The sequence below is a fragment of the Xyrauchen texanus genome, chromosome 10 (assembly GCF_025860055.1).
Source record: "Xyrauchen texanus isolate HMW12.3.18 chromosome 10, RBS_HiC_50CHRs, whole genome shotgun sequence".
Lineage (NCBI taxonomy): Eukaryota > Metazoa > Chordata > Actinopteri > Cypriniformes > Catostomidae > Xyrauchen > Xyrauchen texanus.
The window spans coordinates 27,711,086-27,734,500 of NC_068285.1; the positions used below are offsets into that span (position 1 = coordinate 27,711,086).

Here is a 23,415-nt window from a genome sequence, read left to right on the forward strand (position 1 = left end):
TATAGCTAAACAACATTTTACAATACATGCCGCCACATCTGCCTAATATGTACAGATACGTTTTTCACACAAAAAGCAACTCAGACAGTCTTTTCAGGCATATAATACATTTGTTTTATGAAACAGACAGCCAAACTATCACAAAAACACCACGATAACAGTTCACAGCTTGTTTATGCACAGCCATCACATCTAAACGCGATATTCCCATACACGCAGCCACATCCTCTTAGGTAAAGATGCGGTTTTCATTCACACAAACAGCAACTCAAACAGTCTTTTTAGGCATATAATAAGTTTGTTTACTGAAACAGACAGCCAAACTATCAAAAAAGCACCACATTATCGAATGCATGCAGTGTTTACATTAGCGCTTGTCACACACACACACACACACACACACACACACACACACACACACACACACACACACACACACACACACAAATGTTGTGTTTCCATGTTTTATGGGGACTTTCCATAGACATAATGGTTTTTATACTGTACAAACTTTATATTCTATCCCCTAAACCTAACCCTACCCTTAAACCTAACCCTCACAGAAAACTTTCTGCATTTTTACCTTTTCAAAAAACATCATTTAGTATGATTTATAAGCTGTTTTCCTCATGGGGTCCGACAAAATGTCCCCACAAGGTCAAAAATTTCGGGTTTTACTATCCTTATGGGGACATTTGGTCCCCACAAAGTGATAAATACACGCTCACACACACACACACACACACACACACACACACACACACACACACACACACACACACACACACTCAATGTCTGAGATCTCAATGTCTGAGATGTCAAACAGTGCATAGGCAAACCAGACTGCTGATGATATTTTTCATTTGTTGATATTAGCTATATAGCCTATAAACAAAATAAATAAACAAATAGAGTACAGCAGACATAACCCATTTTTCACGTTAACTATATGATATCCAGTATTTATAATTTTTTTCTTTTTTAATGACAAGAAATAAAAAATTCTCTGCCCTCCTCTACCGGCTGTGCAGTGTCACATGCTAAATTAATTAATTCCGGGGGGCAGAGCAGGGAAATTTAGACCCTACTCATGAAAAGGTTAACCTAGAAAAATAAAGGGATTTTCCCACAAAAGCCCTCATTGGAACACACAACCTATCACAACATTGTTACTCCTAGAAATTGCAAATAGGCAAACAGATTGTGTTCCACGGGGGGATAAACTGTGTATATACTGTATAGATGGATGGATGTACGGACTGACGGACGGCGGACAGACAGACAGACAGAAATGCAGGCAGGCAGGCAGACCGACCGACCGACAGATAGATATATAATCCCATATTCACTGTGCATTATCATATTGAGAATCTATGGACATATCCAAATGCTGGAAAATATTACTTTCAGAGGATGCATATGGAGTTAGGATGAAAATAAGGTGCATTTCAAACTGTTCTGAGACCAGTGAAGACATACAGCACACTGGAGGTCATTCACTAATTAGGGAGCAAGGGAGCATCCTATAGATTTTCTATGCAGCCTAGTACATTCACTTAAAATCTGGACAAAAGTTCAGTTCCCTTTTGTAGGAATTTGAGTTGCGTAATCCCATTGCGACACAACCTGAGTGTCTCATGGTCTGAAGCCATTGTACAATCACGTCAATTTAAGGAGCTATGTCTTGGCCTGCATAATAGCCCTCACATTGGCGCCGAGTCAGATTTTCTGTTCTTCAGTGCACAATCTCATCTGGCCTGTGTTGTACCAAGTAATCATGTCGAAGAAAGGATAATTATTATTCTCCCTTTTGAGTGGCAACCCAGGATGGAAATTAAGAAGCGACTTTTATAAATCTATGGACATATCCAAATGCTGGAAAATATTACTTTCAGAGGATGCATATGGAGTTAGGATGAAAATAAGATGCATTTGAAACTGTTCTGAGACCAGTGAAGACATACAGCACACTGGAGGTCATTCACTAATTAGGGAGCAAGGGAGCATCCTATAGATTTTCTATGCAGCCTGGTACATTCACTTAAAATCTGGACAAAAGTTCAGTTCCCTTTTGTAGGAATTTGAGTTGCGTAATCCCATTGCGACACGACCTGAGTGTCTCATGGTCTGAAGCCATTGTACAATCACGTCAATTTAAGGAGCTATGTCTTGGCCTGCATAATAGCCCTCACATTGGCACCGAGTCAGATTTTCTGTTCTTCAGTGCACAATCTCATCTGGCCTGTGTTGTACCAAGTAATCATGTCGAAGAAAGGATAATTATTATTCTCCCTTTTGAGTGGCAACCCAGGATGGAAATTAAGAAGCGACTTTTATACAGCATAATTTCAGAGCAATTGTGTGTCTGAGAAAATTGAAGTGCGAACGGACATCTGATTCATCCTTGTGTTTGTCGCCCACTTCTTTAGCGAAAGTGTGAGTCTAATCGGACATGCACTGAGGCCTAGCTAGCCAAGCGTGCGAGAGTTACCACGTACGTCTTGATTCGTCACTAGTAAAAATGCTGTATGACAAAATTCGTATGAAGGTAAGGAAACAAATTCGCCCCTTTGTCCCTTTTGTCTTTTCCTGTGTCACTTAGGAGAATGCACATCAATATTTCTCACAGCGGAGGGGATCATGCATGGAATAGGGAGCCTGGCCACAGAATGAGCCGAGCTAGAATAAGAGAATTATCCCCAATGGAGTGATGGCGAACCAACGCGCAAGCGCTTCTTCTGTGCCATTATTCTTTCGGGATGCTTTCAGGAGATGCTTTGTGGACCACGGGGGTGTTCTGGTGCGACAGGAGATGCACACTGCTATCTCTGCTCGATTTTTCGATGGTGGCATGGACATTGTTTCTTTTCAGTCAGCTGTTGGATTTATACATGATGGTTTTGCAGTCCAACCAAGTTCATCACGTTAAGGAATACTTTGAACTAATATCTGCTCTATTTTAAAATTCCCCTTGTGTTTCCCCCCTGTGGCTTGCACTGGTGAATGAGTTGGTCAAAGCGATGCATTTGTTTGCGAGGGTGTTCCCTGTCTGTCACTCACTTCGACGTTGTGTCGAAGAAGCGACACTAGGGGTCTCTCTTGAGAGCCTTGAGCATCTCTGAACTTGAGAAAAGGCCAATGAGAAATTGGCAGACAGAATTTGCATGTCCCGCCCCCGGACATATGCGTATAAAGGGAGGGAAATGCATCTGTCCATTCAGAATGGACAAAGCCAACCGGTTGTGTGATCAGCGAGCTGTATTCACAAGACTGTTCACTTAATCTCTAGAAAGAGCATATGCTGTTGGATCTATGGCGCATATCAGCGGCTTTCTCCTTCTCTGCACGGCAGTGCAGCTTTGCCCCTGGGCTCTTTGACAGTGCTTTTAAAAAAGAGAATATTTTCCTAAGAGTTTATTTCTCTAAAAGAGCAATACACAGCGACATTGAACGTCCTTTTCAGGATGCGTCTTTATAAAGATGCCCTTCCGCCCCCTGTGTAGTTCCTGGATGCAGCGTTTGTGGATGGTTCATGTCCTCATTGCGAGAACCTTACCATGGCAACGTTGCTCCAAGGCTTGTAGGATGACGTCGTCACTGACCTCCAAAGCCAACAGCGCTGCCGGACAGGCCGCTATAGCCTTGCACGCCATGGCCCTCCTGCAAGTTCACCAGGCCAAGGCACTTAAAGATCTGCACTTGGGTAGTCCTGACCGCGACATGTTGCAGGAACTGCGCTCAGTGACTGACCTCACCCTCAGGGCCACGAAGGTCACAGCGCGGACACTCAGGAAGGCGATGGCCTCCCTCTTGGTTCAGGAACGACATCTGTGGCTGAACCTGGTCGAGATGTGGGATGTGGACAAAGCACACTTCCTCAACGCCCCCGTCTCCTAGTTCGGTCTCTTCGGAGACACCGTCTAGGACTTTGCCCAGCAGTTTTCAGCAGTGAAGAAGCAGATGGAGGCCAGAGATCGACACGTTTGCTCCGGAGCTGGTAAGCAGACCACTCCGTCCCCTGGTGGAGGGCCGGGAGGAGAATCCTCAGTTCAGTTTGTTTTCTTTGCCGCATGGTACCTGCGGTACCCACATTCTCAATAATAGAGAAATTTCCTCTTCCTCTGGGTCACCTGGCCTGCAAATGCCATTCTCAACTTGCTACACCTCAACAGTCCCAGCACACTGAACGCAGACCACCCTACCTCCGGACCCACAAATGCTGCCCCCCGGCAGGCCGGTTTCTGACGAGTCCAGAGGACATCTTCATGGGAGCTCCTCCTATCCCCCTGTGTGTATTTTCAGCAGTACGATCCCCTTGCAAGCGGACCCGCATCTCCCTTGGGCAGTACCTGCTGCCCCCTGGTTGCCGTGTTTGTAGCAACTCCTCCCGCTCAACAAGTAGGATTTACCACTGTGCCATTCTCCACCTGCGGCCTGATAACCCATGTGATGTATTTCACCACTCTTTACCTCCGCTAGCCTGGGCAGGTGTGGTCTCCTCAGGGTCTTTTCCCACTGAAAGAATAGGAATTGGAAAGGAACGCCTTCCCTAATGCATGTGATAGCGTTAAGATGGCCCCAGCTGCTTTAACTCTATGCAAGAAACATAGAAAGAGAAAAGGCACGGCTGGCGCGACCTGCTCCCATGCTTGGCACATCGCCTTGTTCACCCCTTTGGTGTGTAGGGAACCAGAAGGTTATGATGATTTTATGGGGCGTTGGGGAAGGGTATGTGCAGTCTAACGCGGCCTGTCGCTTTGGCACGCATCTGCCTGCCCGCACCTGCGTCAGCAAAGCACGTACATGGTTCAGCGCATGGCGTGATTAAATATGGACCCCTAGTGTCGTTTCTTCGACACAATGTCGAAGTGATTGACAGACAGTGAATGTCTAGGTTACTTTTGTAACCTTCGTTCCCTAATGGAGGGGACGAGATGTTGTGTCCTCCTTGCCATGTCACTGAACCAAGCCACTGTTACGGCCGAACCTCATTCTCGGCTCCTCAGGGCAAAATCCTGAATGGACAGACGCATTTCCCTTACTTTATACCTGTATGTCCGGGGGCGGGACATGCAAATTCTGTCTGACAATTTCTCATTGGCTTTTTCTCAAGTTCAGAGATGCACAAGGCTCTCAAGAGAGACCCCTAGTGTCGCTTCTTCGACACAATGTCTTGTTCCCTTCATCAGGGAACGGAGTTTACAATAGTTACCTAGACGTTTCGTATTATCCGGGTACTACAAATTGTTCCCCCATTATATGTTGGGATCGGCTTAGTTATAACCCATTTTTTTTTTCAGTACACCAATTTAGCTCAGACTCCCCCTTAATTTACACTGGTGAAAAAGCATTCAATATTGTCAGCTTGAGTTTTGCCTCTGCCTTCATGACCAAGGGTCTCTGGGGAAACATAATATAACTAAATATAAGATCAAAAACACAAGTCTGACAGGCTTGCTGTGTAACGAATGATGAGCCCCTATTCGGTGAATTAAATTGGGCCTTATAAATGTATCCATTTCTCTCCTGTTTATTTTGGTCAATATTGGGATGAGTTTGCTGTTGTATGAGCCTCAAATGTACAATAACCAGAATATGGTTCCATTTTTCCCCACTGCTTGCTGTGGAGCGAAAATAAAAAAAGACAAATGCTTCCCAAATTCAGCCTCTTTCTCCATGACCAAGGGTCTCAAGACATGCATAACAGAATTTGATGTTCATCGAGCACAAGTGTATATAAAACACACAGTGAACATAAGCACCACACGATGTCCCCCCATAAGAATGCTGGGACCGTTGTGGCAAGCTTGCATGCTTTCAATTCCCCTAAACGTTCGCACATTCTTCCCCATTCTTTGCTGGGAAGATAGTTTATCTGGTGTCCTCTTCTGTAAATACATTCAGATTGACTGCATTTATAACTGCCTGATCAAATTCGGCTTCTGTCTCCATGACCACTATTTTTGAGACATGCATAACATAATTCAATGTTCATCAAGCACAAGTGCACACAAAACATACAGTTAACATAAGCACCACATGTTGTCCCCCATAAAGAATGCCGGGCAATTCTGACAAACCAGTTTTCTGAAATAAACTTTCCCCTCCAATGTTCATACACATTTTCCCGATTCAAATACCAGGGAAAAGGTTTGTTTTGTCCGCTTGAATGTAGATACATTCAAGGCAGTCATCATTTATGTCTAAATACAATAAAGGCATATCAAAGACATTATCAAATTTCCTTCAACCAGCTACAGTTTTGCCTCTGCAAAAAAGCAATAGATTCCCTCCACTATGCAGCTGTTTCTGGGGCCGCCAAAAGCAATCAAAGCATGCTATCTAGTGGTTACAGGTCACACTGCAGGGAAGAGCCATGCATTAATTCCTATGTCTGCCAGGCTGTCAGCTTGGCAGTAGCTGTATGGCATTTCGAACAGGGTACTTCGAACAATAAAGCATGGTTATGTAATTCAATTCAGGTGGGTTCTGCTGGTGTTCAATGAGGTTGTTCTGACAGAGGTTTCTGTTCGGGAAACCCCATTTTTGACCAGGGAAATTCACTCTCTCTTAAAATAAAGGAGATTTCCCCTTCTCAGAGAGAATGCCGCTTTTTCAGCGGTTATTTTCTGGTCCTTAAAAAAAAAGACTGTGGCTTGCATCCAATTATATATTTTGAGATGTTTGAATTTCACTCTAATGAAATGTCAATTCAGAATGCTGATGAAGAAATAAATAATGTCACAAGTGCAGCCGGGGGACTGGTTAGTGACAATAGATTTGAAGGACATTTATTGTTCTATATTCAGATTGTTCTGAAGCACAGGCACTTCAGGGACAAGGGTATAAATTTTTCTTCCTGTCGTTTAGACTTGCACTGGCACCACGCACTTTACAAAATGCATGGATGCAGCTTTGGAGCCCTTGAGTCTTCGAGGCATCCATGTTGTGAATTATCTCAATGAATGGTTGGTGTTTGCCCACTCTTGAGTCTTTGGCTGCCCAACATCAAGATTTCATTCCCAGCCATTTGATCTAGGGCTGTGTGTAACCTAGAAAAGATTGTTGAAACATAGAAACTCTGTTTCTAGGGATAGAGCTGGATTCACGAGCATTGCAGGCGTGTCTGTCTCCAATTCATGTTCTGTCATTTCGCCAGTGTCTAGTGATGTTCAGAGTTGGACATGTTCTCCCTCACAGCCTTTTAGGGCTCATGATCACAATTTCCACTGTCATTTCCCCAGGCATGTTTCATTCTAGACCTTTGCAGTGCTGAATGAACTTCACAAAGAGACTTCAACCACTGATGCATATGTTCCGTCTCTTAAAAAAAATTATCCATGGGTGCCATGGAAATGGACCCTCCTTTTGATGTCGGGCGTTCCGTTAGGACAGGTGTGTTGCCGCAAATGTATAATGACAGATGCCTCCTCCACGGATTGAGGCGCTGTATACAAGGGTCATCCAGCCTATGGGGTTTGGACAGGCCAGCGCAATATTGGCACCTAAACTATCTGGAGATGTTCATGGTGCTGCTGCCATTAAATATTTTCCTCCCAGTGATTCAGGGGAACCCTGACCTCATCCAGTCGGAAAACAGGATGGTGGTGTCCTACAAAAATTGCCAGGGAAGAGTGCATTCTCATGCATTGCTGAGACTGGCATGTTGCATTCCTCTGTGGGCTTGGGACAATTCACTGTCTCAATGAGCCATGAATGTCCCAGGCTGGTTGAACTTTTCAGGGTGGATCTCCTGTCCAGACAGGGCTTGATGCCCGAAGAGTGGACATTACATCCTCATATTATGGAACAAATCTGGAGAAAGTTCTGCAGAGCGGAAGTGGACCTGTTTGCTTTGAGCGAGACACCACACTGTCTCCTCTGGTTTTCCCTCTTACCCCCGGCACCACTGGGCATCGTATGCTGCACACAGTTCTGCAGAGAGTTGAAGAGGATCAGGTTTGTGGTGTTAGTGGTGCCATTTTGGACATCTTAAGTATGGTTTTCGACTCTGTTCTCTCTCCTGGAGGCGATGCCTCTGGGGATTCCAGTCAGAACAGACAAGGTTGTTTCAGCCTCGGAGAAGCATTTGGCACCCCCGACCAGACTTGTGGTAGTTATGGGTATGGCCCCACAACGAGGCACTGTTTTGAATAATGGGTTATCCTCCACTGTTGTTGATACCATTCTGAATGCTAGATCTCCATCAACTATTAAGCTTTATATGTTCAAGTGATGTATTTTTACTTCTTGCTGTACAACGCAAGGTGAAATTTGGGGCCGGGGTTGCCCCGGCAATGCTTAAAGTCTGTGTTGAGCAAGCACTTATCAGTATAGGCTCTGTCCGTAGACATTCTCTTATCTCTCTTTTTATGCACGGGGTACGCAGGCTTAGACCTTTTCATCCTGCCTGTGTTCCCTTATGGGATTTATCTGTTGTTTTTTAGGTGCATTTGGGTTAGGGTTTGGGTGCTCTGTTTGAGCCCTTGGCAACAGTCGCTATAAGTTTCTGACTTTCAACTGGCCCTGCTAGTAGCATTGGCATCGTTTAAAAGGGTTAGTGATTTGCATGCCCTGTCGCTTAATCCCTCATGCATGGATTTTGTACCAGAGTGTTTAAGACTGGAGTTAAGACCTTATTTGGGCTATTTGCCCAAGGCTTTCTATCCTCCCCAATTTGAGTTGGAGGAACATGAAAGATTGCATATGTTTGGGCGCTGTGAATTTATGTTACCCGTACTAGCCAGTGGCGTAAATCAGAACAGTTGTTTGTGTGCTTTTGTGGCCGCAACAGGGGTGTTTCCAAGCAAAGGCCGTTTTATTGGCTTACTGATGCAATTTCATGTGCTTATGAAGCGCATGGTTTACCTTTGCCTTCGGGTATTTAAGCCCATTCAAAGAGAAGAATAGCATCCTCATGGGCTTTGGCGAGAGGAGGGCAATTGTAAGGCGGCAGGCTGGTTCTCTCCACATACATTTGTAAGATTTTATAATCTGGATGAGTGTTTGACTCCTGCTTCCCAGGTTCTCTCTGTTGGAACAGGAGTAAACTCATAATTGTCTCTGGTTTATTGAGATGATTTAGCTTGCGTGTGCGCTGCTATATGCTTGCCACATGGGCATAGACAGTTGGCAGCTACTGTTCGCATACCGCGAATGTATATCATTCCCAATGTGATTATGCAGCTCAAACTCCTACGAAAGGGAACATTTCGGTTACATGAAATGTAACTCTGGTTCCTTGAGTGGGAACGAGATGCTGCGTAAGCTGGTCATTCTCTCTAGCAGCTGCATTGGCTTATGACTTCATGCAGAGAATCTGACTGGATGGCGCCAAAGCGAGTGCTTTTATGGATCCTGTGACGTAGCTCCCTAATGGTGTTGCTTAAGCACCACCAGCCCAAAAATTGCCGTGATTGTACAAGGGCTTCAGACCATGTGACACTCAGGACATTTCACAATACGATTATGCAGCACCTCGTTCCCACTCAGGGAACCAGGGTTATGTTTCACTTAACCGAGACATTTAATGCTAAAGATGATTTTTGGACCACTCAACATGTTTGGCAGACATGGGACAATGATAATCAGTACATAGATTCAGAATTTTATAATGCAAATTTTTATTTTAACATGGTTAGCAGTGATTTGATGATGCTGGAATTAATTTCAAACAGATTTATTTATTCCGCTTTATAAAAATTAGCTTTAACGTCTAGAACATCTAAAGAGCATAAATAAATGACACTTCTGGACACATAATAAAGTATTTTATAAAAAAAAAAAACTAGTGCTACTAGTTACAAATCAAAAATGGAAAATGCACGCAGCAGTCACGCAGGGGTCTCGGAGATTTAAGAATCTGCCATGCTTTTCCACACTGTATGGTAGCGTATTTGTATGCATGTGTGCGTTCATTTGTAGACTGTAATACAAAATATTATTCAGACAGTACGCAGCTGTGAGCTCAAGTTCTTCTGCAAATTCACAAGCACAAACATTCACATTCCACCCCACTCCTTTTTTATTTGTCTGTCAGAGGAGCAATGTACATGCGCAGACATTCTCCCATGTTTTCCCGGACTCGGGTAACTTTTTTGTAGCATAGCAATATGGGTTTTAATGACTGACTGTAATGAGTTCCAGGCTGCATTGGAGGCTAATAGAATTATCCTACTTCTTTATTAACCCCTTCATCCCACACAGGTCCATGACCGCCCTGCATTAAAGTCTCATAAAAGCAAAGCATTCTTCTGTCATTACATTCTTTTTCTCTCATGCTCTCCTGCAGGGTAACATGTGCTGAGTAATATTATGAGCTGAGAGCTGCATGGTGCAGCTACACAAAGCTTCCTACATTATTTATGTGCACATTCCACTGGGGTTTTTGGAACAGGTCATCACAATTATCTTCCATCCCTTGCAGGTCTAAAGCTGTATGGACAACATGTCCATTTCATGTTCTCTGTGAAACTGTGGTTTTAGTGTTTGTACATGCATGTGATCGCTGTAATTTCTAAACTGGATCCCAGGGTATGACTGGAAATGAGGTACTGAGTACTGGCATACACTTTTTATAATTTTTTGTATCCATTTTCACGCCTATTCATTTTGAGCAGACTTTTCTCTGTTGTGTTTGCTCTCCATGCTTGGACATGACTCAATAATTTGCTTTCACATCTGCTCCTCGAACACATCTTTTGTTTTTCTGTCTGTCCCTGATGTTCTCTTTCAAACCATGTCCCTTCACACTGCACTTTCCTCCCCCTTTCTCCTGCCACTCCCCCTTGTTCTTGTTATGGCAAAAAAGTATTATATTTACAGTTAATCATGCTGATGAAACTCACAGTAACAGTTATATGTCGTTGTGTATATCTATATAAAGCAAACATTTGAATGCTCCAACATCAAGATAAGAATGAGGAATGAGAGATTGAGTTCAAACCCCAAGCAAGCTTAAAAAATTCCACCATAAAAGTGGTAACGACTCATGCATTATACTCATATTTTTCAGAAGCCATATGATGGCTTTGAGAAACAGACTGAAATTTGACTTTTTTTTATGAACTATTCCTTGAAAGGATGCTCAAAGTAAATTAAACTGGTTTACCTAGTTGGTGATCATAGGCATGCATGTATATTTATGAGAACTGTCAATGCATGGGGTTTCTGTCTGTTTTAATAAATCTCTTTTTTTGTATTTATTTGTTTTTAATATTGTACAGGCAATCTTTGGATCAAAGGAATTGGCAGAAAAAGTAAGTTGCTTAAATTAGGCCAACAAAAAAATGTGTTGTTTCTATTTGTCATGAGCGCCAATAGTCAGGCAAAATTCTGAAGCTCTAAACCTAAATAAAGAAGCAAAGACCCAGCAGGTTCCATCCAATAGCTAAAGAAATTCAGTTTAACTGGTACTTAAATTGCTGCATGCTGAGTTGCATTGGGAAGAACATCTCGGGCATCACGTCGCCGTAGGAGGAGGAAGCTCGTAACTGACCACCAGGAGGTGGAGGAGCCCACTGCTGACCGGCAAGAAGCGGAGGAGCCCGCAGCTGACCGCCAGGAGAAAGAGGAGCCTGCAGCTGACCACCAGGAGGTGTAGGAGCCCGCAGCTGACTGCCAGGAGGGGTTGACTGTTATCGCAGCAGTGCTTCTCAACACCTGGAAGAGGAGGAGGAGGATACCTACTCATCAGTCGCTGTCATCACCCACAGCAACAGATGCTGTTCCCCTGCCGCTGCCAGTGTCCCTGGTTTCCCTCCCTTCCTTTCTATTGTGTTTTCTGTTCTGTGTTAGATCATGTTTCTGTTCGGTCTGGAGTGGTGGTGGCGTAGTGGTCTAAAGCACATAACTGGTAATCAGAAGGTCGCTGGTTCGAACCTCAAAGCCACCACCATTGTGTTTTTGAGCAAGGCAGTTAACTCCAGGTTGCTCCAGGGAATTGTCCCTGTAATAAATGTACTGTAAGTCGCTTTGGATAAAAGCATCTTCCAAATGCATAAATGTAATTGTTCTGTTTGTCATGTCTATTGTTGGATGTTCCCCTTTTTGGGACACCAGGAGGCATCCCTTTGGGGTGGTAATGTGACGGCCCTGTCACTCTGTCGGTCTGGGGGTTTTTGTGGCAGGATGGTGACGTCATTGTTCTGTGTCTGTCTTGTGTTCTGTCTTGTGTCTATGTGAGCGCACGGCATCGGTTGGGGTTTTCCTGCTTTGTGTCTTGTTTCATGTCTGGAGCATGGTGTCTGGATCCTTACTTCCCTTTCTCTTTTGGTTTTGGTCTGTGTCTAGATTGGGACACTCATGCTCCATGTTCTGTCTGTTTTGGCATGAGTGCATTGTGCCAATGTGTCACGAACCCCGCTCCTCTGCCCCATCCCCACTTCGTCGCACACACACTCACTCCCTCGACCTCACTCCCTCGCTCCGCCCCCTCGAGCTTTTCACGCTCTTTTTGCTCGCTCGAGCCCTCACGTCCACTTTGCTCCTACTCGCTCACATGCTCATAGGTTATCTCCCTTCCTCTAGTTTCTCACGCGTTTCCAATCCCCCAGAACATTATGACCACCTGCACTCGCGTCATCTGCACTCCTGCACATTAGTTTCACCTGCACTCGTCTCATCACCTGTCATGGTTTACACCTGCACCTTCCCCTATAAATACCACAGCACATCCGTTTCATGGGGGTTGGTTATTGTATTTAGTTTCCCGTGTCTTTGCCCCCCGCTAGTCTCGTCTAGTTTTGACCTCCTCTCGTTCACCTCTTAGCTTGCCAGCTCCCCTTGTTCCCCTGTCTTTTGCTCCCACTATTCTCGTCATTTTCCTCTTGATTCCCCGGCTTTCGACCTTACGCTCCCTTTGACTACTCTTCACTGGATTTGCCCTTTTTCTGTACTTTTGCCTGCCTGCAATAAAACGAAGTTTTTGACTTACATTGTGACTGTCTCTTCTTGTGCGGGTTATACAATGTCAACTTGGCAGCATCTACTTACATCAATCGTTTATGTCTGTCTCTCACGATGTGTTCACGTTGAGCTGGATGCCCGGGTCACAAGCTGTCTTCACGTTGTGCTGAGGTTCAGTCACTTCAGTCTGAGGTGTTGGTTTGTGTGTGGCTGAACTCCCGCGCAGGTTTCCTGTCTCGTTTTGTCAACATGCATCGTGTGCCATTTGCCTCGTGATGTACACTCAGTCTCATTGTCTTGGCGATGTGTGCTAATTCCATTCGGGTGTATATGTTTTGTGAGAGCACATATCTTTGTTTTGATTCTGTATTGCTGCGTGTCTCTCATTCTTGTGTCATACGCCACCTCCTTGCTTGCTCATTATTAATTTATCTCACCAGCACTGCTTGTTCCCTATCAAAAAGCTACACTTTGATGCTGCACTGATTTAGCGAATATATGTGCAACACGTCAATGAAATTGACTAGAATTTATAGCCTCTGCTGGTGACATCATTGCATACACCTGTAGCAGGGCTTTAAATAGATGCGTCACAGGTGCATCATCAGATGTTTTGTCTTCAGATCATTCTGTGTGTGTTGTGCTTCTTGACTGTCAGAACTTTCTAGCTCTGTTAGGAATTAGAATTGTTACGCAGTGCGCAGAAACCTTTCTCTTTTCTTTAAAAAAAAAAAGAAGAAAAAGAAAGGTTGATCAACAAAGCAAACGGACACACACCAGTTTTGTTTTGTTTGTTTGGGGGAAGAGCATGCTGCTCTTGCGTTGGGGCGGGGCAGGTGCGAGCATTGCGATCTGTTTACAGTCAAAATGCTTCGAACTAGTCTCGCTTACTTCCAAGAGCCAGCACCTTGGAGATAATGGTTCTCCTCGACGGCTAGCCTCGGGCGATTCTGGACAGGAGGGACCTTATGTCTCAGGCACAGGGGACGATACCTAATCCTGAACTGTGGAACCTTCATGTTTGGCCCCTGAATTGTACCAACTGAGGGACACTGGGCTTTCACCTGAAGTCATAGAGACCATTCTGAGCACTAAGGCTCACTCTGCTAGAAGTTATGCCAATAAATGGGGTGTCTTTGAAGGATGGTGCAGTGCACATGATGCAGATCCAGTTAACTGCCAGATTGCTTCAGCAGGCACATGCCCCGCCACTCCCAGGGTTTAGGGTCCTTGACTGATGGAATGCCGTTGGGGAGACATCCTCTGCTCGCTTTCCTCTGCCGTGGAGCCATATGAATGAGACCTCCTGCTAGGACCAGAATCCCTTCATGGGACTTAGCTATATCCTTGAGGGTCTGGTTGAGACCCCCTTTGAATCTCTAGAGTCAGCGTCTGAGAAACTTCTGACTCTCAAGTCAGTTTTTCTTATGGCAATTACTTCTCTAAAAGAATTGGGGATCTGCAGGCTCTGTCTGTCTTGCGAGCCTGCTTAAATTTTGCCCAATGGCTAAAAGCAATATTGCACCTCAACCTGACGACCTGCCTAAGGTTCCTTCTTGACTGTACATCCGGTCACTCTCAAAGCCTTCTGCTCCCCGCCGTTTACATCGCCGGAACAGGAAAGACTTCATGGACTTTGTCCAGTCCGTGCCCTTCAGACTTATGTCCACCGCACTAGCCAGTGGTGTATGTCAGGGCAACTATCCGTTTGCCATGGGGGCCGCAACAAGGGGTGACCGCCAGTAAGCAGACAATGTCGCATTGTGTGAGGGATGATATTGCCCTGGCCTACGAGGCGCATCGCCGGTAGGGATCAGGGCTCACTCTACCAGAGGGGTCGCCACCTCTAAAGCCTTGGCTAGAGGTGTCCCTCTGCAACATATTTGTAATGCGGTGGGCTGGTCCTCTCCGCATATATACCTAAGATTCTATAGTTTGGATGTTCATGCCACTCCGGGCTCTTATGTCCTTGAGTCTACATCACAAGCTCATGTCTGAGACCTCTCACACTCTTGTAAGCACAACTACACAATCGTAAGGGGTCCGGACATCCACAGTGCGGCGGCGTGGGTATTCTCGTTCCCAAAGTGCTAAATCAGCGCAGCATCAAAGTGTAGCTTTTTGATAGGGAACGTCTCGGGTTACTTAACTGTAATCCCTGTTCCCTGATAAAAGTGGAACGAGATGCTGTGCTTCATTGACGCACTGGGATGCCCCAGGACTGCTCTTCAGACAAAATACCTGACAATGCACCTGTGACGCATCTATTTATAGTCCTGCTACAGATGCATCCAATGATGTCACCAGCAGAGGCTATAAATTCTAGTCAATTTCATTGACGTGTTGCACACATATTCACAGCTGGTCACACCTAAAGTTGTTCCCAAAGCGCTAAATCAGCGCAGCATCTCATCCCGCTTTTATCAGGGAACAGGGGTTACAGTTATGTAACCCGAGACTTTAACCTGTATAATTTCCTTCCCAATTTTAGTCTCCTTGTGTGTGCTGTCCAGTGTCAGTACGTCTTGTGTGGTGTCCATGTTGATGGTGTGTTCTTCACAATCCCTTTCAGTTCTGGTCAGTCCAGTGTTTTGCCCTGTTATACAGTCCAGCCTGTTTTTGTCATTTCCCCCCAGTACCTGTTTTTTCCCCTTTGGGTATTTTTTGTTTTGCCTTTGTTTTGCCTTTGTTTAGTACTTATAGTGCTTTACCGACTCCCAGTTCTGTGTTACTTATTTCCCTCCACCCAAATTCATCATTTTGAATGTCATGTCTATGGGAAAGTATAGTGTGCAGTGAATGCACACTTCAGAAACTCTCTGCATGTATTAGATCATCCGGGTATTTCTCACCTTCTCTTTTATGAATACTGAGGTTTGGACACCCTACTTCATTGGTGTACTGTTCTTTGCTTACTATAGGGAAGTATATATATTCAGACAGCTCTTGTTTTTGTAGACATGAGTACAATTCCACATCTTTGCACATCATTGGCGAATGCACTTGCTGTTGACTGTGCTAAAAGTGTATCAAAGCTGTTGTTGAATGTGTCCATATGAGCTCATAATCAAAAGAGTATACTGTACTTTGAAAGACTGAGTCCTCGACTGTTCACTCAGAAAAAGTATTTAATGTTTCTGGTCACTAAAATTTCTTTGTCAAACATTTCTAACACCAACATTCATTAAACTGGCTGACACATTTCTCGTTTACAGGAACTAGATGCCAAATTATTGCTATGGTTATAACTATGTTAACAACTGCAATTTCAGATATCTTTCCTGAAATGCTGTTGTCACTCCCATGTTGTCATTTTTAATCCCTAAATATTTTAGTAAAATTCAAAATTGTAATTCTGATTCTTTCTGTGGTATTTTGAGGCACTACATCATAACTAAATGACAATAAATAATATAAAAATAAAAAAATCTCACATTTGTTAATCTTCCAATGTTTATTGTACTGTAAGGGCACCAAACCTTTCTTTCAAAGATGTAGTCTCTAACAGAAGAACATACAATCCACTTGTATGAACAGAGTGCACTGAAATTATCCTAAAGAGTTGATTTTCTTTTTGTTGCCTTCCACTGTGTGTGAGCACCTCTGGAAAGAATAAATCAGCCCAGTGTGTCAGCCAACTGTTTTCAGACACTCCAAACAGCACGGGAAAAGGCCCCTTCCTCTCCCTCTCTCTTACCTCACCACATCTATGAAGTTAATGGCATGTTGGCTGAGCGGAACTTAGTGACACAACTGGGGGTAGATTTTATTTTAATTGCACTCTTCCGCTAAAAGCTAGCTGCTATTTATAAGTTATTTTACTTTGCATATACCATCCCCCTCCCTTGTAGTTATACAGCTGGTGTTAGTGAATGTTGCCATGAGGATTCTCCTATTCCTATTGATCTTTGTCTCTCATGAGAGAAAGGCAGCAGGCTGAAATGACATGCAGTCAAAGTCCTTGTGCATGTGCCGCTAGAGCTGTCGATTAATGTTGTGTTGCACTGCCACACACAGGCCAAAATTACAACAACTTCAAAGTAAAAAGCTGGTCTATTTTAATCTTTATCCAACATAGTAGGAGTAGATTCGCAATGCAGTACAAAAAAGTCTCTCACAGATTGGAACGTGACTGAAACCCCTCTCTTTTCCCAGTGTGCAGGCTGTGTGTTGCTCATTGAGGAACAGAGTGTGGGTATACACATTCAGTATGCTATATACAGCATGTATAATGGCTGTGTACTGTAGGTAGGCAGAAGGATTTGCATGCGAGAGTGTGCATGAGTGCTGCGTGTAGTGTTATCTCACCCTTGGAAAGAGAACATTTATCACGACTCTTGTCAACAAGTTATGACACATTAAGAATGAATGTTTATAGATTTGCAAGAATTTCTGCTGCTTTTGAAGAGTCTGAAGAACACAAGCTGGTCTGTGAGAAGCAGCTAACAATGCTTTTAATGAGTTATGCTCAAGAGAAAATGCCCAGATTTAGCACGTATTCACACATGCAGAGTTTGTTTTGCGCTATGCCACATATTTCTTTACACGGTGTTAAGGATTGATCCGTGCTTAGACCACGCCAAATTGGTTAAAGGGGTAGTTCACACAAAAATTAAAGTTTTTTGACTCATCCATATTTCTTCTGTGAAACACAAGAGGATAATTGTTTTCATAATTTTGTTGATGCTGTTTTGTTTTTATGAACATACAATGAAAGCGAATGGAGACTGAGAATATCAGTCCTAAACATTCTGGCTAACATCCTTTTGAGTTCCATGGAAGAAAGACAGTTCTGCAGGTTTTGAATAACATTATTGCAGAAATAAAATTTCTTGGGTGAACTATCCCTTTAAGTTGTCACATGCTCTATTCCTGTTATGCATGTATAAACTGCTTCTGGAAGTTAAGGCTGAGAAAGCACACTGAATTTTTTGCTTTTTAGTTAATAAAGTATTGTGTAATGTATTTATTGTAAATTCTTGATTGTATTGCAGGTTATTCAGGAGGGTTACACAGGTCAACAAGGCATCAAAGGAGAGAAAGGAGACCGGGTATGACAAAAGTATTTAAATATTGAGCCATATTGTGCCACATACACAAACAAGCATTGGTGTATGTGATTGTTTGTGTGCAAATCCCAATAGCGCTTCCAACTCTCTGTCCAAACATGCTGGGAATAAATCTTTATTTTGGCATATTATACAAATGCCTCATTAGGAACTAGCTTCTGTGCCAGTGACCAGCTTGGAGGAATAGTGAAAATGGAAATGATTACTGACATGCTCTCTTAATGTATTAATAACATAAAACAATTAATCTGCATAGACAAATTTAGGAGGTTTTTAGGATGCATGCTGACACGTGGCATTTAAAAGCATTACACCTGTGTTGTTTAACTTACAGTAATGTTTGGGGTCTTGATTTATTTGTGCGTAGGCTATTGTACAAAAGCTTCCTTAAAGAGCCCATGATATAAAAATTTGAGTTTTGTGGTTGTTAGCTTTGAAGCCATCTATGCTAGGGTACTCGTATTAGTTGACAAAATTAAACTTTAGCAGAAAAACTCATTTTAAATTTACAGTTGTTCCTCTTCTGGGAAAATAGACCAAAAATCTTGATTACTCATCTTGTGCAACATATATTTTTGTCCAATCAAATTATTTCAAGAATGAGAATGCCCCTCCCCCTAATACCATATGCAATGGCAAGCAAATAGTAAATCATGGTGATAATGTCCATTTTTATGTTGAAATATATATCTTTTTTTTGTTTGATGGTTTTGATCTTGCAGGGTTTGGACTGCACTGCTTCTGGAGTTCCTGGACGAGTGAGTCTATTCAGTCATTGCCTGGGAAATGACCTTTCTGACACTGCCTGCAATTGATTGGTCATTAGTGAATGAAGAGTCCCATTTGAAATAAAGAAAGGATCTGTTCTCTGCTTATGTGAATTATGGCACTTTTCCACTGCATCGACTCTGCTTGCTTTACTTTTCTAAGCTTGCTTTTCCACTGAAATTTAGTGCCGCCTCAACGTGTGTGGGATTATAGGCTGATCGTCATAGTTGTGCTGCCTCTACTGCCGTGACATCATCTTAAATGCAAAACAAATATTACTGACCATAAACAATAACACGACAGCTAGCTGTTAAATACTAGCTCATTGTGCTGCATAAAGCAGTTTTTGCATGGTGAGTTTATACAAGCTTTTCAGTAGTTGGTCAACTAAATAAAGTGATGCTTTCAAGCAGATTATAGAGTTAACGTACCATCCTCCATCATGGACTCCAACAACACTCTCCTTCCCATTGCTCGCTGGTCTATTGCCATAGATAGCGTCCAATTGGTCAAACCACTTCAACTTTCTTCTGTTTTAACCATTCCGACTGTTGTGGTCCTTGATGGTTCAGTAGTCACTTTTAAGTTGATTTTTTTTTACTTTTCCCTACACTGTTGGTAGGTCCGGTGGAAGCCGTGTGCGGAGACACTTCCTGAAAGACTTTTTCGATGTTTTGCGTTGTTTCGTTTGTCACTAACAAGAGGAACATCTGAACCTCTTTATTGAACACAGCGTGGTTTTGCGCACAGCCATTTCTTTTTACATTTTGAAAGTCGTGTGAAAAAATTATACTGCTAACTAAAACTAGCAGGTTGATGTACTGAGTCACAAATCCATTGATGCTGGTAGTGACAATTCACTCTGACCAATCAGTGATCTGCAGTGTTTTGACATCACTTTTAGTATAGGCTCGGCTTGGAACCTCGCTTGGAACCTCAACCAAGGTGGTACTAAAAAAGTACCAGGTACTATCCTCTGTGGAAAACCTCCAAAAAGGAGCATAGTCGAGTCGAGTCGAGCTGTACCGTGCAGTGGAAAAGCCCATTAGACACTTTGGTGACATGCTGTATCTGTATGTTTCAGTGCTCAGAAGGCACTAAGGGAGAGAAGGGAGAGTCGGTAAGTATGTGTGTTATCCTTGTCTTAAAGTGAGTTAAACAATTTAATATTTGTTCAAAAGTTTTTACTGAAGTAGAGGGGATATCTTGATACTGTTTCCACTGTTTCTCATGTTTTAGGGTCTACCTGCCAATTGGGGGGATGCTATAGGTGTGAAGGTAAAGGAAGGTAGCAGCATTTGGGTAGCCGTGTCTTATTGAGCTCTCTAGTTCACTTTGTGGTGAATCAGTATTTTTTGGAACTTAAATTTGGGCACAATCAAAACACTTGAGCTACTAAACCTTGTGACACTAATGACTCTGCAATACCTGCAACATTATCAGTGGTGGATTTTATCTATTACAAAGAAATGACTTACTTTAATCCAATTACTTTTAAAGTAAAAATATAGTGTAATGCATTACAATTTTAATAATTGTAATCACCTACATGCGCATAATGGCATTAAGGCATAAAAATAAATAAATACAATGTCAGAACATACATAAAAATATAAACATAAAAAGAGCATAGAACATAAACCCAGGCTATGTTCAGAATAGCATACTGCTATTCTATCTCTGTAGTATGCAATCTGTATACTCTGCACAATATGATAATTTTCTCTTTGAATAGATTTTCTGAATATAGTTTCATTTGAAAATGGTGCTTCTGCATTTATACTAAGCAAAATGGACAAAAAATAATATATAAAACAAATACGTTAAGAAATAAACAAATATAACTATAATATTACAGAACATACATAAATTAACAAATAAAGATGAAAAGGGGGTCTTTTTCATCTTTTTCTATCAACTCTAATTTTGTGTTAAACTGGAAAGTTAATATGATTTTTTCCCTTTCATGCACAGTAGGATAATTATAAACAGAATCAGTTTAAAGACAAAGTTATTGACTGCATAAATCTCTCTTGCGCTCATACTTTGATGACTTGAAAAATGGGCACCATTACCAATATAGTGAGCAGGTGATGCTGTCTGGAATTTACTCTGCATTCTGGGAATTTTAAGAAGGCAAAAGATTCAGTACACTACAACTATTGTGACAGTGGGACAGCCCTGGATGTGACTCTCTGGCTGGACTACTGAACTAGGGAGCTGATTGAGACACACCCTGTACATAATATGAGTGTTTTAGAGCTTGCATCATCTCTCTCTCTCTCTCTCTCTCTCTCTCTCTCTGTCTCTCTCTGTCTCTCTCTGTCTCTCTCTCTGTCTCTCTCTGTCTCTCTCTGTGTCTATTTCTGTCTGTCACTTTCTCTCTTATGTACACATATTTAGGGAGACAAAGGACAGAAAGGGGAGGCTGGAGCCCCAGGTGTGGCTGGAAGTCCAGGCAAAGATGTGAGTGAGAAGCATTTGAAGTGAAAGGCCTGCATGTCCATATTAATGCCCTATCTCATTTACATTGTTTATGCTATTGCCCCCAGGTCCCCTCCTGAGTCTCTCTCAGTCAAAGACATGTTGATATATCTCAATGCAGGAGTGTATTGATAAAATCATGAAATATTGTGTAATCTGTTACCTGCAAAATATCTCTTTGCAGATATTTTAATTTTAAGTGGATGTAAGAGTCTTTAGCTGTCCGATTGTTTAAAGGAGCTACATATATTCTCAGTGCTTTTCCCACGAAAGACATTACAGAGCATTTTGATTAGACTCTTACCCATACACTCACTGCAGCTATTTCTTCTCATTAGATATCTCTTTGGGTGTTAAGTCTTCTGAATGCTACAAATATTACGTAAGCCAACAAAGACCCACAAATCAATGCAGCCTCATTGATTCTTTTAAATGGTTAGTCAGATCGCATTAAGCTTAATCTTTTCTATTCGGTATACAAACCATGCTAAGGGGGTGGTGAATATTGTCGAGCTCGCAAATGCATACATAGAAATTGCTTTTAAACTGTTTATCCTTCTGAGCCTCATTGGTCATTGGTGAACTAACTAGTTTAATTTTTAATGCAGGTTTGTTTTATAAAGTGTATAAAAATGTATTAAATTTACTTAATTTTCAATGCAAAATCACTAAAGCAAAAATATTCACTGATCCCTCAGCCAGGGGGTTGCTGATGTAATTGGATATTGCGATATATATATCATGAAGGAGGAAACAAATCAAATGTATTCAAACATATGATAACAACGAAATACCCATTTTAGTAAAAACAAAACTAAAGACTAAACTAGTTAACCTGTTGATACGCAAACACCTGCATGCGGTAGTGACGTCACTCTGCTTACATTTCATTTATAATTTACCATCTATAAATGTAATTAATGTTAACACATTAAACATCTTTTCAAAGGTCTAACGGTTCAACATTGAGATCCGATCTCTGTTTCACAATAGCAATGCTCCAGAAACAGCAATTTAGTTATTTGTGCCAGGAGTACAAATGAAAACATGCAATATCAAAACGGGACTTCATACATTTGTTATGAAAACACAATTGCCAGATGAATCCAGTTCGCCAAACTTGAAAAGTGTTCATTGAAAAACATCCAATAGCACTTTTTGTCCATAAAAGTAAGAAATATTGATATATTCTCCATTGTTTACATGAGATCTCGCCTGAAAGATTTACCCTTCGTCATCGTTCTTCAACAAACTATGCAATTTGAGCAGCATTAATGTTGTAAAACTGTATATTATCTTATATATTAGCGTCTCGTAAACAAAACGAGCACATCTCTATACTGCCCTACAAAGCAAAAAGGCAGTAACTACGCAGAGTGCAGAACTGAGAAAAATGACTTTAAAGTTATCCTGTCATACAGCCTAAGTAGTTGTAGGTAGATTATTGGACATGTGGCTGTTTTGTTACTTTATATTAGCTTATTCTTTGTACATATCAATCCTCATATTTAATTTGATATTTTACCACTATTTTGCAGTTACTGTATTCTTGCTTTGTATTACTTACCAAAAACGTGGCACCATACCAAGGAAAAAGGCAGTAACTACAGATTCTCCAAAAACTATTTTGCCACAACTTGGGCTCTGGGTGTGTTAGATACACTGTATTTGAAATAATTGGAACCATTTGTTTTCCTGAACATGGATATACCAAACCCAAACTAATTTGACCATTTTAGGTCAATATTTTCCACCGGAAGCTGTTCTGATGCTGAAACAGCTGCTTAAAGTCTCACATTGCTAAGCTGTATCAAGGCCCAAATTGGGACAATTTATTTTGAATAGGACCACATGCTTTTCTAGTTATTGAATATTTTTCCACCGCTGGTTGGATTATAACTTTGTGACATGAACAACAAAATGATGACATGGCATCGGCGATGATGTGAAGTTACAGAGGATAAAGTTACAGCTAGGAGCAGGGAGGATCAGGGGCAGGTAAGCAAAGCTATTTAAAACATTGCCTGTCAATTAGCATAATGCTATCTGAATGGACCTCTGAGAGGAAGTCCCGCCCTGGTGGCTGACAGGTGTTTATGTTGTGATAGCCTAGCCTCTAAATGTTTAATTTGTCACTGTTACTTACCATTCTCCGGGTATTTTCTTTTCAATGCCAGTTTGACCATCT

At 42.2% G+C, this 23,415-nt stretch overlaps 1 protein-coding gene across 6 annotated transcripts in view; it reads left to right on the plus strand.

Moving 5' to 3' along the window:
• LOC127650128 (collagen alpha-1(XVI) chain-like) overlaps nt 1-23,415 on the plus strand; it is a 128,163-nt gene that overhangs the window by 36,520 nt on the left and 68,228 nt on the right. For 4 of the 6 annotated variants that reach the window (XM_052135317.1, XM_052135321.1, XM_052135319.1 and 1 more), the window contains exons 9-15: nt 11,226-11,258; nt 17,062-17,097; nt 17,901-17,957; nt 18,698-18,733; nt 19,828-19,863; nt 19,983-20,021; nt 21,147-21,209. In XM_052135317.1, the coding sequence (XP_051991277.1) occupies nt 11,226-11,258; nt 17,062-17,097; nt 17,901-17,957; nt 18,698-18,733; nt 19,828-19,863; nt 19,983-20,021; nt 21,147-21,209 (300 nt within the window). The remainder of the gene's footprint in view (nt 1-11,225; nt 11,259-17,061; nt 17,098-17,900; nt 17,958-18,697; nt 18,734-19,827; nt 19,864-19,982; nt 20,022-21,146; nt 21,210-23,415) is intronic. The other 2 variants (XM_052135318.1, XM_052135322.1) reach the window with 2 other exon arrangements.